Genomic DNA, 18,232 nt, shown 5'->3' with positions numbered 1-18,232 from the left:
CATTGAGCGACTTGCGACGGCGGCAGCGATAACCATAGGTTAGAGCGAGTCACAGAAATCGGACCTTTCGTTCCCACCTATGGTTGTCGCTGCCACCGTCGCGTCGCTCAATGTCAGGGCCGAGCCGTTATGGCGAAATGTTTTAAATTAGCCGCAGACTTAACAGTGGAACAAATCTTGTTACGTACACTACAGATAAATAAGTAGCCTGTAGGCTATAATGTAATAAAAATAAAAACCTTTATTCATTGGGATCCACGTGACATCACAGATAACACTGCAACAAAGTGACTCATGTTTTAATGCCGATAAAGTTATAATATGATATGATCTACGATTAGTAATTGCAATAAACATAATCAGTTCCATTATTACGTGTCTTATCAGTTACAACTGACATACTGACGAAATCACTTAAATCACTTATGTCCGGAATCCGGAGAGGTATACATTAAGGACGTATATATTACCTAGGTAGGTATTACAGTGTATAGTAGGTAAATGTATACAATGAGTATATTGGTGTGATATTTAAATTGATTATTTTGTAAATGTAAATGCATATTTTTTAATCGAATGTAGATTAGATTTGTTTAAATTTATTGTAAAACTTATTTAATTATTAATAGGTCAGTATTTAGCGCATACCCAGTCGTGAAGAGTGGTTAAAAAGTATTCGTTAGTAATGTTAGTATTATTGTATGTAAATAGTAGGTACTACCTATATATTAAGGTTGAATAAATAAAGCATCTTTAGTAATATAATAGTAGTTTTATTCATTTATATATCATTATTATAAATTTAGTGTATAGTAATACTGTCTGCTAAATTTCCTACTTAAATATCGACATCCACTGCGGACAAAGTATCAAACACAATCACAATCTCAATCAATATCCATTAAGTCAACGTAATTAGGCAATAAGACTTAATAATTACACTTATTAAAAATCACGCAGCTAAATTTTTGATAAAAAGTGTTTACTTTAGCCACGACTCATTGCACATTCATATAAAACATATCTTCGTCACAATAACATACCTACCTACTTAGGAAAACTAGACACGCGGCAGCGTGTCAAGCCAAGTCCAAGTACAATTTATGAGGTGACTCTGACTCTATCGTTTCAAAACTCTATTAAGATTAGAGTTCGCCGCAGAGCATAAAGTACCTATTAAACCGATAACTGTAAAGGCGATGGCTAAATTAGCTACGGTATCGTTAAATATGCCCCTAAACACTGATTTGTCAAAGCCGAGGCAGAGGCAGATAAAGGCCGCAATGAGAGTCGAGGATCCCGCGCAGAAATGTAGTATTTTGATGGCGGCGGTTTTGCTGTAGAGGCCGATGACGCCTCCAACAAGACTGAGGGCAGTGAGCAGCATTGCGATGAGGCCTAAAAGAAACAAAAAAGGTTTAAATTTATAAGAATTCAATAAGTGTGTGTGTGTTTGTGTGATGTGTGAGTTTGTGTGTGTGTTTGTGTGTATGTGTGTGTGTGTGTGTGTTGGTGTGTGGGTGTGTCAATAAGTGAGATGGCGGGATGAGCTGGAAGTAGTATATAGTACATTATTGCAGAGGCCGGGAAAGGGCAATTCGTGGATGAGTTTCGATTTTGTCGGACGACGCGAAGCGGAGTCCGACAAAGAAGACGAATCCGCGAATTGCTATTCCTGCCGAGGCATATATAGTGCTTTTCTCCAAACATGCGAGGAAATAAGGTAAAATAATAATTATTTAAGCATCAAGCCTCACTCAAATCGAACCTTCACATCAAAAATGTCAAAAACAATTTCCCTCTTTAATTAATTTTTAAAAGTTAAGGGTACAAACTTATTCTGCCAGTCAGTGTCAGTACCATTCAATATTCGTTCATTCAATATAATTGTGCAATATAGTTGGTCAAACCAATTTGTCAGTCAGTAAGAACCAGGAAAACTATACCCATCCTTTTCTTTTGGTTGCTAGTACTAGTGTAAGACAAAAATAGTATGATTCTCTCTGTCTATGTTTGAAATGAGAAAGTCCTTTAACAAACTATATAAGCTTTATGAACACGGATGAGATGCTTAAAAAAATATAAAAATAATCTTTGATTTTATTAAGCAGTATTCGCACGATCATACACGAGCACAACGGTCTTGTAAGAACGAGACAAGTAAGGTCATTTATCTTACTATCTCGCTCTATCCTATAGCTTGAAATGATAGTTGATCGGGTCGTGTAGACGCGGCTCGCGGCTATAATAATTGGCTGTTTGCGTTATTTATTTAAAAAAAGTAAAAAACACTACAGTAATAAGTTATTACTGTAGTGTTTTTTTCATTCCCGTCCGCTAGAACAGGACAGCGATAGTTTGATTTTTTAATTAGAGTTTGACAATAACGAAGAACTTCCCGTATTATTTTTGCTACAATAAGGTGAACATTTCCGAGCATATTGGAGAAAAATATCTTACAGGCAGCTGCCCCCCCACCCCTCCCTGCTCCTGCCTGCCTACGCCCATGACATCACAATTGACTAAGGGCGCGGTGCACGGTGTAGATAAAATAAATTCCAAAGTAATGATTTCGGCAAAATATTCGATTAATACAAACTTTTGATTATTCGTTGGTGTAAAAAAGTTATCACATAATTGACTTACATGCAGCTGCTTATTTCGTAGACGGCTTTGATTTATCTTTTCTGTTCTTTTCTGTTTGATATAACTGTTATAAGTATACACAATAATAGTATACTTTAAATCTTAAATAGTTAATTAGGTATAGGAAGACGATAAAATTTTACATAATTTCATTGAAAATGACGCAGTTTTATATGTACATATACAACTAATTTTGCTTACCTAAAATTCCATGTGGGGTGTGGAAATTATTCGTGACATTGACAATCCGAATGATGCTGCCAGTAATAGCTAAGAGAGACCCGGCGATCTGCATCACCCAATGGATGACCTTCTTATCTTGATACCTCATGCTTTTCGACCAGCCGTTGTTCGGGTTGAAGGTAAGGATGGCTTCGGCCATGAGGACGACGTACTGAAAAAATATAACTGAATGTTGAAGTGATCATTCATTGAACCAAAAGACATAGGTATATTCAGAGAACGAATGGACTCGTTCAAATCAAATGGGCGGCATTTGATTTGAACGAGTCCATTCGTTCTCTGAATATACCTATGTCTTCCAAAAAAGAATACTGGATCTAAATAATATTCACTCGACGAATACACCTTTTTTTTTTAAGTGGAATAGTACTTTTAGCGCTGGGTAGGCTACCAGTTAAGGCATGGGGTTTCTAACTCGGAGTAGCGGGTTTGAAGCCCGGCTTTCAAGTATGAAATTATATTTTGATGTTTACCACTTGCCTTTCACCGAAGGCAAGCATCGTGAGAAACCACTTCTCCAGATACGACATAGTTTTTCCTCTAGGAACCAGATTAAGTACTTGCGTGTTTAAAACCAGTGCCTGCGCCAATACGTGGGATAATACTTGATATAATGTTGCCAAATGCCTGCGCCAAGGGTCGTTCTCGCATTTCGTGCAAATCGGTGTTTTCGGAAATTTACCAAAAATGTGGTGGCGTTTTCAAATATCTGTTAATGCAAGGTTGTAACATAGGGCCTAAAGTATATGTCTCTCCAATGAACAATTCTAAAAAGGTATGTATTTTCTTTATATGTACAATTAACACCCAATTTTTTCATTCATCTCTACATGTAACGCGTGAAGATATAACTTTGACCTACATTTTAACCTTAAGACACTACAAATAGAAAATTCGTTGTTTGTTCAATAAATGACTTATTTAGTTATGTTTTAAATCGTATAATATTAGAAGCTAGAAATAAATAATAAAAACTATACAGCCTTATAAGTGTATGGCTCAAGTAATTTCTTCATTACCGACGCGAGAAATAGATTAGCTATATTTTGCTATATAGCGAGGGTATATAGCGCCTACCGCCGATGCAACACATTGTTCGTTAATCAGTTGGCCACGTGATCTTGTAGCGGACGCCCGTATGCCGCTGTTAGCGAAAATATATACGATCTCTCCTGTCGGGAAGGAGTGTGGTTCTCGTTAGTCTTCATCGCCATCGCGTGATTTATACAGTAAGTAGCAAGTGTACATTATTATAATTATACGTAATGAAGTGTTTTAGTGTCGCCTTTCAGATGGTTTATTCTGCAAAATTAAGGTCTGATGCCAACTGATGTAGGCGACAAAAACTTCCAAAACTTCATTCATATCGGTTTCATTCACTTCTTTTCCTTCCAATTTTACTGGGGAAGGTAATGAATGACTTAAGAAGGTAATGATAATATATTAGAGGCAGTGGATTGAATGGAAAGAGGCTTAGTTATTATAAATATTACGTTGTTATAAACATTTAAAACTGTATATGATAATAGGCCCCGGCTGTCAGATGCAACCCCGGCTGTCAAACGATAAGCAGCTGATTTTGCTAGGTCCCTTGTAATTATTTTAATTTTAATGATATTTCATGTAATATTAAGCATTATAAGTGTGAATTAAATAGTTTTAACATTAAGTTATATGTATAAATAATAAGTGAAGTGCTTTAGTGACGTTTACAAGTGTCTTGTAATATCTCAGATTTGTAGCCGTTACAGGTTATAAATTTGAAACCTGTGTTCGCCTTAGAATCCTTTCTGGTTTTTTATCACTAGTATTTACCAAGTGTGTTTATAATAATCATTGTACAGGGTTAGAACACAGTGTAGACACAGTCAATCGTCACTATTTCATGTAAGTACGTACCTAAATATCACTTGGCGTGAGTAAGCGATTCCTTGTTTATTTTGGGTTTAATATAAATTGCCTAACCATCTACAATGCTAACCCGCAGAGCAGCTGCAGCGGCTCGCCAGCAGGAGACTGATAAACTCCAACTTACCTTGCTGGAGTTGAAAATATCCAAGGAATCTTGTGCTCAATTGCTCAGTGAAAGGGAAGACAGTGAGAAGGAACTATTATTAGTAATTAATAGCAATGATAAGCTGAAAAAGGAACTGTGTTCGTTAGAAACTGATTACAATAATGTAAATTCAGAGCGGGCCCGGCTTCAGGAGATGGTTGACAGGTTCACTGAGTGTAGTGCTGCGTATGAGCAGGCCCTGAAGGACATCAACTCATTGGAGAGAGCACTGCACGACGCCCACGAACAAATCTATGAGCTACAGGAGGCCCAAAACAATGCAGCAGCGGCACACACTCAGACCTTGTTCGAAGAACTGGTCCGGCCCGACTCTCAGTTGGTTGCCGCACCAATTGAAAACCCTGTGGCCACTACAGTTTTAGCCAATGATACTACCACACCAAGGTTAGTAAATTGCAGCGGAAACAAACTAAAGAAATATATTAAATTAAATAGGCTCATGAAAAAAAACCAAAAGTTGTCAAAAATAAACAAATTGTTTTTAAAAAAGCTGAGATTCTGTAAAATTAATGTTAATTTAGTGGATAAGTTAGATTTGTATTCTGCTCAGTTAGAAAATAGTCAATTACAATATGAAACCGACACACAGACTTTAAAATTAAAAATTCAGAGTTTGGAGGATTCAATACAATCCCTAGAAACAATAAATGACAGTTCTAAAAAGGTGATTAATGAATATTCTTTGGCCATGGATGACTTAATATCCCAGATTAAGCTTAATTCAGAGCGGTTTGAGTCACTGACCAATGCCCAGTCATGTGTTTGTAAGCAAGTGACTGAACATTTGTCGACCAGTGTACTCGACCCAAGCCTGTGTGATGGTTTACCACACCAGCAAATAAATGATAATAGCTCCTTCCACACTACACAACAAAGCACACCTAAACCTAATGTTATTATGTATTGTGATGAAATTGGAAGCAATATGGGCTCATTTTTAAACTTTTACCTAAAGGGACTTAGTACAATCAGCAATTGTCTGCCTCATAGTAGTTTTGAAAATATCTTAACACAAATTTTAAATGACAGTAATATTAATTCTAAGACAACACTGCTTATTCTTATGGGGAATAGGGGTAATGTGAACAAAAATAATTTAATTAAATACTTTGAACAGTTAAACTCACTGGCAGTGCATGAAATTATTTTTTTCACATTCCCCTATTGTGAGCAAATGTCAGAGGCAGAAAATACCACTAGACATAAGTTAAATATAGCTCTATATAATCTTTGTACATATAGTAGTAAGTTTAGGATAATTGACACTAACAATTTTGTTAGTAAATACCATATGCCTATGGTGTTTTTGACTAAAGGCAAGTATTGCCTTTCAAATTATTACAAAAGACAAATAGCTTTATCGCTATCCTATTTACTTGACATTGTTGGATTTTACCGTAGACTACTCAATCAAATAACATACTTAATGTTTCCAAAATGTATTGTGCATGATGCACCAGCAAACGTTCATAAGAGAATGACATATAGTAAATGTGACATCTGTCTTAGAAGACCACTTCTATATAGCCAGAGTTTACGTTGGTACATATAAGAACTCTATGTAGGTACAAACTATATCAGACACACGCCAACATCACTGTTGTAATTAAAGTAAGTTCCAACACTGGCCCTTGAACCAATATAAACTCATGTAAATCACATTACACACATTAAGTAAACACGATAAATAATCTCCGTAGTCTAGACAAAGACACATCCGCTGTCTAAAAATAATAAAACATCACAACGGCAAAAACATAGCAAAAGTATAAATTTATCAAAGTATCCGTCACACATAAACAGTAAATATTCAAAACTATGTGAAGCGGATCTAAAACAAACTATACTTCTGCAAGTATACCTACTGCTTAGGACCATCATGTTATTTCAAGCGATACAAATAAATGACCTACAAACTTATCATGTTTTTCCTTTGCCAACGGTTTCGTTAAAACGTCGGCCACCATTTCATCAGTAGATAGGTATTTTAAGACGACTGTACCTTCCTCAACAATTTCCCTGATGAAATGATGTCTTACGTCAATGTGTTTCGTCCTGGCGTGGTACATAGAATTAGTGCACAACTTCAGTGCAGACTGATTATCATTAAACAACGTAATCCTATACTGTACCCCGTAAATTTCGAACAGAAACTTGCGTAGAAAAAGAGCCTCTTTACAAGCATCTGACAGACACATATATTCGGCCTCTGTGCTTGAAAGAGCGACTGTCTTTTGTTTTCTACTCTCCCAAGAGATGGTAGAATTTCCAATCTTAAAGACGTAACCGGTATAAGATCGACGATCGACCTCATTCGACGCAAAATCGGCATCAGCATACGCGACGATATCTAACCCTGACTTCTGAAAAGTTAAACAATAATTAAGCGTACCTTTCAGATAGCGAAGAACGCGTTTCGCCGCCTTCCAGTGAGTCTCGTCGTACGCGTCGTTGAACTGGCTGAGCGAACTAACAGCGTGCGAAATGTCTGGTCGCGTACATACCGCTATGTACATCAAACATCCTATCAGACCTCTGTAGTCGTGCGTACAATCCTTCTTTGTAGATTTCACGAGCTTCAGACCTGTTTCCATAGGTGTTCGCGCAGGTTTGCAATCTGACATGTGAAATCGTTCTAGCACCTTCTTAATGTAACTTGACTGGTCTAGAGTTATTTCGTTGTTCTGTCTGCAAAGCCTCATTCCAAGAATGTGGTGTGCTGGCCCTAAATCTTTGATTTCGAAGGCTTTCTTTAATTCTTCTTTGATTCCTGCCGTATCTTGGCAATCAGCTGAAGAAAACAGCATTATGTCATCAACATAGAGCGCAATTATAATCATAGATTTCCCGCTCGACTTGACATAGACACAAGGTTCGGAAGATAAACGTTTAAATTTCATTTTACTTGTCAAAACGCCATTAATTTTCTCATACCAAGACTTCGAAGCTTGCTTCAGTCCGTATATGGCCTTATTCAACTTGTAAACTTTATCTTCTTGGCCTTTAATCTTGTAGCCCTCTGGCTGTTCCATAAAAACGGTTTCTTTTAAATCTCCATTCAAAAACGCCGTTTTTACATCCAGATGCTCGATATTCATGTTGTGTTCCGCTGCTAAAGCTAGTAACGTACGTATAGTAGAATATCGTACTACAGGGGAGAACGTTTCTTCGTAATCAATACCATATTTCTGGGTATAACCTTTTGCAACAAGGCGCGCTTTGTACCTCAATATTTCCCCGTCGAGGCCAAGCTTTCTTTTAAAGATCCACTTGCATTTTACCGGCCGTTGCTTCGTATCGCGGTCAGTCAGAGTCCAGCATTTATTATCGATGAAGGATTTATACTCTTCCGCCATCGCGGCTTTCCACTTACTCGCTTCCGGGCCGTTCAGTGCCTCGCGAACTGTCTGAGGGTCCCCTGTGTCACTGCATACAGTGCGTGCTACACTAGCCGACTCAAACTCACTAGTTTCGTCCGTAGAGTTCTCGTAGTCTTCCAGTGTGGAATATCCTGGGACATACGTCTCATCCGCAGGGTCATCTGGGGTCTCACTACTGCTCTCAGAATCATCTATCGTATTGACACTGTTATCTTGACAGTTTTCATTCGATATTTCTGCGGGCTCTTGGGGTAAATCGGGTAAGGCGGGTCGCACTTGAACGTCATCAGTGACAGTTACATTGTTCGGAAACAAACTAATCTGAGTGTAACGTGAACTGTCATCCTCATCCGATGAAGTGTCATTCCAAAAAGCATGCTCAAGAAAAGTGACATTTCTTGCCTTTATGACATTCTTCGGGCTCGCCGGATCTATCAATCTGTAACCCTTTGACTCGTCACAGTATCCGACAAAAATATATTTCTTACTTTTGGGATCCAGTTTGTCCCGTTTGTGCTGAAGGGCATACGCTTGACAACCAAAAATGCGCAGGTAACTCAGATTCTCCTTTTTACCTGTCCATTTTTCTTGTGGTGTACTGCCCATCACAGCCTTAGTTGGAGAGCGATTCTTCAAGTAGACGGCGGTGTTGACCGCCTCTGCCCAGAATTCCTTTTTCAAGCCTGCTTCCTGAAGCATGCACCTGGCTTTCTCCGTAACGCTTCTGATCGCGCGTTCCGCGACACCGTTCTGAGCTGACGACCTTGGAACCGTGGTCTGATGTCGAATTCCATGCTTCTTCAGGAACTTCTGAAAATTAGAATTGACATATTCACCACCATTGTCACTACGAAGAACTTTTATTTTCTTATTGGTTTGGTTTTCTACGAGAGCTTTAAATTCTTTAAACATCTCGAAAACCTCATCCTTTCTCCTAAGAAAATAAACGAATGTTTTTCGTGACAGGTCGTCAATAAACAACAGAAAATATCTCTTCCCACCTAGGGACGGGCATGGCAGTGGTCCCATGACGTCACTGTGAACTATTCCAAGGATTTCCTTGGCTCTGGTCTCAGATTTCTTCGGAAATGGCAACTTAGTTTGTTTACCTAAAATACAGGAAACACACGACTGAAAGTTATTGTTGTCATAAGAAATACCTGTGACCATACCTTTTCGCAGTAACTCCATGCTTCGGGTGTTCAGATGCGCCAGACGATGGTGCCAAATTTGTTGCATTGACTGGTTTCCAGTAGCAGGGGACTGTGGCGCTTGCTTCACGCTCACGGCAACAGGACGACTGTCATCCTTCAGTTGACGTGCCGGCACCGCTTTGCTGTCACCTGTACCTACAGACAAAGACGAACACATGGCCTCCGAGGACGGCTCACTACACGAGACAGAAACAGTTTCAATGGCATCGAGTTCATAAATACCATCTCTCAGGGTAGCAGTAGCCAAAACCTCCCCTTTGTCATAGACTGTACACCCGCCAGAACGAAACACAATTTCGTAACCTTTCTTATCCATCGCACTAACAGATAACAAATTAACAGACAATTTAGGGACTAAGTACACATTACTTATCAATCTCAAACTATTGTCCTTTAACACAGCTTGCGCAGTTCCTTTCCCAGCTGTCGGTAATGCTTCGCCATTGGCTATTAAGACCTTCTTTGGCTTTTCAGTTGTAAAATCTGATAAATAGCTGCGATCATTGCAAAAATGCTGCGCCGCACCGCTGTCGACGTACCAAACGTCATTCTTGACTCCTGCGGCTAACGCTGTGAGATGCGCCTGGCTTTTCCGGTCACTCTTCTTGCTATCAGAGTTTTCAGGACAATCCTTCTTGACATGTCCACTCTTTTTGCATCTGAAGCACTTAATAGGCTTGCGTGCTTTTAGAGCTGCTAAAGCCGTAGCATCTCCGCTTTTCTCATCGCGTCTCGCGTTTTCCAGAAGCAATTTCGCTTTGACATTTTCGCTTGACAGTGACGTATTCGAATTTTCTAGAGCCATAATCAACGGGTCGTAATCGCTTGTCAAACCGCTGAGTAAAATCACGGCCACGAAGTCATCTTCCAAAGCCGCTCCGATGTCGCTCAGTTGTTGCGATGTATCCATGACCTTATTCACGTATGCCTCCATACTTGCACATTCGCTTAACTTGGTGGCGAACAATGTGCGAAGCAATCCGAGTCGTCGTGACAAGCCTCGGTCCTCGTATGCCTTCTGCAGATTGCTCCACGCTTCGTGAGCCGTCTTGGCATTTCTAATTTGTGGAAATACACAAGGCTTCACGTTCAAGGCGATTTTCGCGAGCGCCTTCTCCTGCTTTTTCGCGTTTTCGTTTTTATTTTCTGTTGTGCTCACACAATCCCAAAGATCGTCATGAATGAGCACCATCCGCATCATAAATTTCCAAGACGGATAATTGTCAATCCCGGATAATTTTTCAATAGAAACATTCTGAATGGCAGTTGCCATCTTTTGTTTTCTTGCGAATAAATTTTGAAAATAATTTTACGAAATCACACGCGCACACTTTTGGAAAATGTTAGAGTAGCGAATTGAGTACACGCTCTGCTACCATGTTGGATTTTACCGTAGACTACTCAATCAAATAACATACTTAATGTTTCCAAAATGTATTGTGCATGATGCACCAGCAAACGTTCATAAGAGAATGACATATAGTAAATGTGACATCTGTCTTAGAAGACCACTTCTATATAGCCAGAGTTGGTACATATAAGAACTCTATGTAGGTACAAACTATATCAGACACACGCCAACATCACTGTTGTAATTAAAGTAAGTTCCAACAGACATTTCTGCCAAGAATTTGGCAGTCAAATCTACTCCTATTGAGCAGCCCAGTATGAACATGGAATTGGTTCCAGTCATAACCAATGATTTAAACTAGCTGTTAAGACAAAAGATTCTGTCTCTGGCAATTTAGTTTTAAATAAATATAATGAAAAATACTGCAAACATGGAAAGTATATCCACCTGGTGCATCAAAATATTCAATGTATTAGAGGTAAAGATTTACAGATTGAACTTTTTTTGAATGATTTTAATATTGATATTTTATGTATTACTGAACATTGGTTAAATAATAATGAATTAATGCCTCAATTTAATAATCACCAGGCGGGAAGTTCGTTCACCAGACTTAGTTCCATACATGGTGGGTCATTAATTATATTAAATAGTCAGTTAAAATTTAAGGAACGTAAGGACATTGTATCCATGTCTGTTGAACGGACTATAGAACTAAGTGCAGTAGAATTGGAGCAATTTATTGTTGTCTGTGTGTATAGGCCGCCATTAAGTAATTTTGAACTATTTGAAAGCATAATGGAATCTGCCCTACTTAAAATATCATCTTCTAGTAAGAAATTGCTTATATGCGGCGACTTTAATGTAAATATTTTGGAAAATTCAACAATGTCTTGTAGATTATTGAATCTTTTCAAATCTTGTAATCTCAACCACATGTTTATGGAGCCCACTAGAGTGACTGCTACTAGTGCAACCTGTATTGATAATATTTTCACTGATATTTTTCCTATTACTAAAAAAGTTATCAGCAATTTAGAATCAGACCACTTAGGTCAATTAATGGTATTTGAGGCATTAAGGAAAAATACTATGAGAAAACAAATAACTTTTGTACCAGTAACCTCGGACCGCGTGGAAAGAATGACGCAAAGTTTAGTTCAGGCGCTACCCTTTTTGTCTTCCGATATGAGTCCTAATAGTATGTATAATTCATTCTTTCACACTTTTATGGAACATTATAATGCGATATTCACCTCAAAATCGGTCGTAGTTAATGGTGCATCAGTTTTTAGTGAGTGGGCTACTGCGGACTTACATCAACGAAGACGTGAACTGTATGCCTTGTATGAGGAACGGCGGTTTAATCAGAGTGATGAATTTAAAGAACATGTCAAGGAATATTCGAAGAAGTTTAAAGTAGATTGTCATATAGCTAAGCGAAATTATCTAAGTCAGAAAATAAAAAGTAGTTCCGACATTATTAAAGCAACCTGGAAAGTAATAAATGTGGAGACTGGTCGCTCGAAACACACAATTAAAGAACTTAAACTAAATATTGATAACAAAATTATAGATTCCAATTTAGAAGTAGCTACAGAATTTGAAAAATTTTTCACCGAGGTACCAGTATCCACAACTAAGGATTTAAATTCATCACCCTCATCTGCTGTTACATTATTAAAACATAACGCTCCAGAATGTTGTGGAGACCTTCATTTTGAACATGTTTCTACCTCAGATGTAATACAAAGGGTCGATGTGAATGGACAGCGATCACCGGGGTCATTGGTCTCTATGGGTGTACCGCAGGGGTCAATATTGGGGCCTTTCCTGTTCCTTATCTACATAAATGACTTGCCATTCCTTGTAAAGACCCACCATGATATAGTATTGTTTGCAGACGACACCTCACTTATTTTCAAAGTCAAACGACAGCAACAAGCTTACAGTGATGTAAACGATGCTATTTCAAAAGTAGTAAATTGGTTCAATGTTAATAATTTATTGTTAAATGAGAAAAAGACTAAATGTATTAAGTTTGTCACTAGTAGTAACGTTAGGCATGTGCAAACAAGTGTCATTGTGAAGGATGAGGAATTGGAATTAGTTGATAGTACAGTTTTTCTTGGTATAACTTTAGATTCTAAACTCCAGTGGGGTCCCCATATTGCTACTCTTTCGAATAGACTGAGTTCTGCAGCTTTTGCAGTGAGCAAAATCCGTCAGTTAACTGATGTGAAAACAGCTCGATTAGTATATTTTAGTTACTTCCATAGCATTATGGCATATGGTATTTTACTGTGGGGTGGTGCTTCAGAGATAAATACCATTTTTGTTCTGCAGAAGAGGGCTATTCGAGCAATATACAAAATGAACCATAGAGATTCACTTAGAGATAAATTTAAGGAAATTGACATAATGACAGTGCACTGTCAATACATTTATGAGAATATTCTGTATGTACATAAAAACATTGTAAATTTTAGAAAAAATTGTGAAATTCATAATATTAATACTAGAAATAAACATAAGCTCGCAGTGCCCTTCACTCGGCTCCATAAAATTAAAAAATCATTCATGGGTAATTGTGTGAGATTTTATAACAAACTTCCAAACCATATTACTGAATTATCTATTTATAAATTTAAGAATTATGTGAAGCGTAAACTTATTTCTAAAGCGTATTATACCACACAAGACTACATGAATGATTTAACAACGTGGGATTAATTGTTATTCGAATTGATTATTTTTTTAGGTATGATTGATTAATGATGAGGAAATTGATATTCCGATGGACATACTTCTTTTGTGTTTTTTATTTATTTATTTGACATTTAGATTTTATTCTAGAAACATTCTAGTGTTTTTTATACAGTTTTTTTTCATGTTTGACGATCCTTTTGTGAAATTCTTAATTTAATTTAATTTGTGTTTAATTTGATTTGTATAATAATCCAATATTCTTATGGAATAATAACATCAATAAATTGCTCTGATAATTAGCTTAAGATAATTTATAAGTATGTTACGATTCATAAGTGCTTGTTGCTAGGCCTACATGAATAAAGTATATTTTGACTATTGACTATTGACTATAGGGGAGCCCAACCGGGGAGCCATTGTAGTCTAAGATGGTCGACCTTCACCGATATGTCTTCACCTTCACCGGATGAAACTTACATATTATGAAAGAAAATATGTTCCTGAACATAAATAAATAGGGTTGCTTAAAGAAATATGGTCAAGACTATTTTTAATTATTTAAAAAAAAAAATTTTTTTCTTCAAATTTCACCGATTTGTCTGACAAACGAAATAAGTTCCAATGGAAAGTATACAACTTGTACAATATAAATCAACTAGGTTGCCTATCTTTTTCCGGTCACTATTATGTGGTTATAGGGTTGCTTGCGAAAATCCGGTCACAAATAAGGGTTGCCAGGCTTTTAAATAAAATAAGAAGGGAAGACTTTTAGAGATAACTCATAAACGGCTTAACTTATCAAGTTTGCTTTAATTTTGTTTGAATGAGTTTATTAAGCACTATTTTTATGATTTTTTTTTATATTTTTTGAATCGATTTTTCAAAAGTTAGAAGGAATAACCGTTTTTTGTTCTTTCTAAATTATTATTTCCGAAATGATTCACTTTATCAAAAAATGTTGTTTGCAAACTCCTATTTATTTTTAAAGACCTATCCAACGACACCCCACACTATAGGGTTAAAACGATAAAAAAAAATTTCATAGGTACAAAACGCGAATGATTTAAATATATTTTGTCTATGCTAATTTTTGAAAATTTGAAAACTATGTTTTATGTGATATGGTGCGCAGATGATCAAACCGACTTAACAAACACTTGGGGTTGACAATCTCGACTTATAATGATGATAAGTAAATGGTAAATGTACCATCTAGCTTGAACATTATAAGTTGAGATTGTCAACCCCAAGTGTATGTCAAGTCGGTTCGGTGCTTAAGACACATGTTTTTAATATTGTTGATTTTAATTGGTGTTAATTTTCTTGAAATACAGTATTTTTATGTTTGATTTCATAAGTTTGTTTCATTACCGTCCACTGATAAAATTACCATCTCGGCCGAATTCATTACCAGCACGTAGTTCATTACCAGTAGCCTTATTAAATGAAAAGTAATAACGTTACAAAGGTGCCTTTAGCAGAAAAATGTTAATAAATGAATCCACAAATTGACGAAACTCAAAAGTTTACCATTTAAAAGAAAAATTACAAATCGAGAGAATCTCACCGATTTGCACGAAATGAGAGAATGACCCCAATACTTGATATAATGTTGCCAAAAGAAGATTCCGGTCGCCTTCAAGATGCAACCGGGAATATGCTGATAAATTCTACACTTGAAATTAGAACTATGTATTTACATTGAATTATATTAGGTGCAATACACCGGCTACAATAGTAGATTGTACAACAAGGGCATAAAGTGACCCATTTGTACCAGAGGCAATTTTTTGGTCTGAGCAAACGAAGACCAAAATAGTAGACGAGGGTAAAAATGGACATTTATGCCCTTGTTGTACACTCTGCTTTTCACTTCGATTGCGAGGAAAATAATTATATTTTGAACGGCAATTTACACCTCGAAATTGTCGTAAAGCGAAAGAACATAATAGGTATATAACCAATTCCCGCCAACTAACTTTTAATTTTTTTTTTTTAATTTTCAACATGTGATCAGAGTTTCAGACGCTTGGTTTTCTGCCAAGTCAAACATTTCGGAGCATATTTGAACGATAATCGACTCCTATTTTATGTGATTTACTAAATTTAATGAAAGAAAATACTGATTTCTAATAAATTGTAGCAAAAATAAAATAATATAACAAGTTTTGTCACCTACTCAATTTTATTGCTCAGTAAAATTGTGCAATATGTTTTAACTGTTTGGTTGTTGAGACTGATTACCTTAGTCTTAGAAGAAAATTTTACTTTTATGCTCTAGAGCATAAAATGCGATTTTATGTCGTCTACGCACGACATAAATGTGCACTTTTTGAGCATGAGAAGTGAAAAGTATTTAAAAGGTACTTACCCCAATTGTACAAAGATACACATGTTGAATGAAGTGTGACGATCCAGGGAATATTGCGGCTAAGGTGATGGCAAGCATGGCCACCGCACCCAGCACCCAGTGAGTTATTGAGTTAATCACATTCATGCACATGATGAAAGCAGACCGCTCTTCACTTTGTTGACGCATTTTGTTTTATTTTTATTTTTTTCACTCAATAAACATAAGAAGATCGCGAACTTTTTATTGTGTCAAACAAAAGACTGTCGCTTTAGCCGGATGCGCGTTTTCCATGTACGGTTTTGTATTAAGTAATGTCCATGGATAACTAAGTGCAGTTATCGCTATTTTTGGAGATAAGTAAGTACTTTTGCACGATAACTTTATTGGATACTTCGTGACTATCTACATCAAAGAGGCCACTTTCACGATTGGCGCTTATGTTATAGCGAGACGTATTTATATGGAAGCAGATTAGGCAGAGGCAGGACAATATACGGAATATCTTGGAAAACAATGCTCTAATGGTATTCAGCGTTTACATTTTTAACAAACTTTAAATTGTGTTTTTTAACCGCCTTCAAAAAAAAAAGGAGGTTCTCAGTTTGACCCGTATGTATGTATGTATGTATATTTGTTCGCGATTATCTCGCGTTTGGCTGAACCGATTTTGATGCGGTTTTCAGAAAAGTGTTTCTTACATTCTGGAGAAGGTTTTAGTATACATAGATCTGAGCTGATGCTGAACCCTGGCTGTACCCAGTGGAACTCAGGTTTGATGCAACATAGGCTCACGCTGTTTTGGTCATCCGACACGCCTTGATGAGCACTTGGGAGAGCAGTACCCAAGATAGAGCTGATGCTGAACCCTGGCTGTACCTAGTGGAACTCAGGTTTGGTGCAACATAGGCCCACGCGATTTTGGTCATACGTCACATCTTGATGAGCACTTGGGAGAGCAGTACCCAAGATAGAGCTGATGCTGAACCCTGGCTGTACCTAGTGGAACTCAGGTTTGGTGCAACATAGGCCCACGCGATTTTGGCCATCCGTCACATCTTGATGAGCACTTGGGAGAGCAGTATCCAAGACAGAGCTGATGCTGAACCCTTGCTGTACCCAGTGGAACTCAGGTTTGGTGCACCATAGGCCCATGCTATTTTGGCCATCCGTCACATCTTGATGAGCACTTGGGAGAGCAGAACACGAAATAGAGCTGATGCTGAACCCTGGCTGTACCTAGTGGAACTCAGGTTTGGTGGACATAGGCCCACGCTATTTAGGTCATCCGTCACATCTTGATGAGCACTTGGGAGAGCAGTACCCGAAATAGAGCTGATGCTGAACCCTGGCTGTACCTAGTGGAACTCAGGTTTGGTGCAACATAGGCCCACGCTATTTTGGTCATCCGTCACATCTTGATGAGCACTTGGGAGAGCAGTACCCAAGATAGAGCTGATGCTAAACCCTTGCTGTACCTAGTGGAACTCAGGTTTGGTGCAACATAGGCCCACGCTATTTTGGTCATCCGTCACATCTTGATGAGCACTTGGGAGAGCAGTACCCAAGATAAAGCTGACGCTGAACCCTTGCTGTACCTAGTGGAACTCAGGTTTGGTGCATCATAGGCACACTTTGTTTTGGTTAACCGACTTGTCGTCGTGTGCCTATGTTGCAGAGTTCCACTAGGTGGGTCGATAAACTTTTTTCTAACTGCCTTTAAAAAAAGGACGTTCTCAGTTTGACCCGTATGTATGTATGTATGTATGTTTGTTCGTGATTATCTTGCGTTTGGCTGAACCGATTTTGATGCGGTTTTCAGAAAAGTGTTACATTCTGCAGAAGGTTTTAGTGTACAGTACATGGATGGTTTGAAAAACCAATTGGACCCCGTAGGTGGCCATGCTATCCGTATACCTACCAACAAATGTAAGTTGCTGAAACCGATTTAGATAAAATAGTGGGAGTGGGAGGCGGACTCGGACTGGGACTGGGAATGGGAGTGGGAGGAATATACATACAAATCGTTTAGCACCAAAACGTCATATTATGTTGTGTCGCGATTATCGTCGAGTTAGGCCATCACCAACATTAGTAGGTAGTTACTAGCCCAATATTAAATGGAGAGCCTAACAAACATATTTTAGCCCAAAACCTAAAATAAATGAAGTACCTACCTATCACTAAAAAGTAAAAAATAAAATAAAATAAATAAAAAAGAATTAAAAAATTAAAAATAAACAAAAATAAAACCAAAATAAA

General features: G+C 37.6%; 1 protein-coding gene across 1 annotated transcript; it reads right to left on the bottom strand.

The window, feature by feature from the left end:
* Window positions 1-1,120: 1,120 nt before the first annotated feature.
* On the bottom strand, window positions 1,121-16,173 carry LOC134655411 (probable transmembrane reductase CYB561D1). Its single transcript, XM_063510874.1, has 3 exons — window positions 15,992-16,173; window positions 2,848-3,040; window positions 1,121-1,398 (listed from the first exon to the last, which is right to left on the bottom strand). Exons 1-3 carry the CDS (start codon window positions 16,157-16,159, stop codon window positions 1,121-1,123), a joined length of 639 nt encoding a protein of 212 aa, XP_063366944.1. The 5' UTR covers window positions 16,160-16,173.
* Window positions 16,174-18,232: the final 2,059 nt, after the last annotated feature.

This window comes from Cydia amplana, chromosome 16, assembly GCF_948474715.1.
Source record: "Cydia amplana chromosome 16, ilCydAmpl1.1, whole genome shotgun sequence".
Classification (NCBI taxonomy): domain Eukaryota; kingdom Metazoa; phylum Arthropoda; class Insecta; order Lepidoptera; family Tortricidae; genus Cydia; species Cydia amplana.
The sequence above is the reverse complement of the archived record's forward strand: the minus strand, read 5'-3'. Positions and strand labels throughout refer to the sequence as shown.

What these genes read in the sequence shown, in the direction of transcription:
- LOC134655411 (XM_063510874.1), bottom strand. Translation starts at nt 16,159, where the DNA reads ATGCGTCAACAAAGTGAAGAGCGGTCTGCTTTCATCATGTGCATGAAT. An exon ending in TGTATCTTTGTACAATTGGG is followed by an intron (nt 3,041 to 15,991) that starts GTAAGTACCTTT and finishes ATATTTTTTCAG; the next exon opens with TACGTCGTCCTCATGGCCGA. An exon ending in CACCCCACATGGAATTTTAG is followed by an intron (nt 1,399 to 2,847) that starts GTAAGCAAAATT and finishes TGTTTCTTTTAG; the next exon opens with GCCTCATCGCAATGCTGCTC.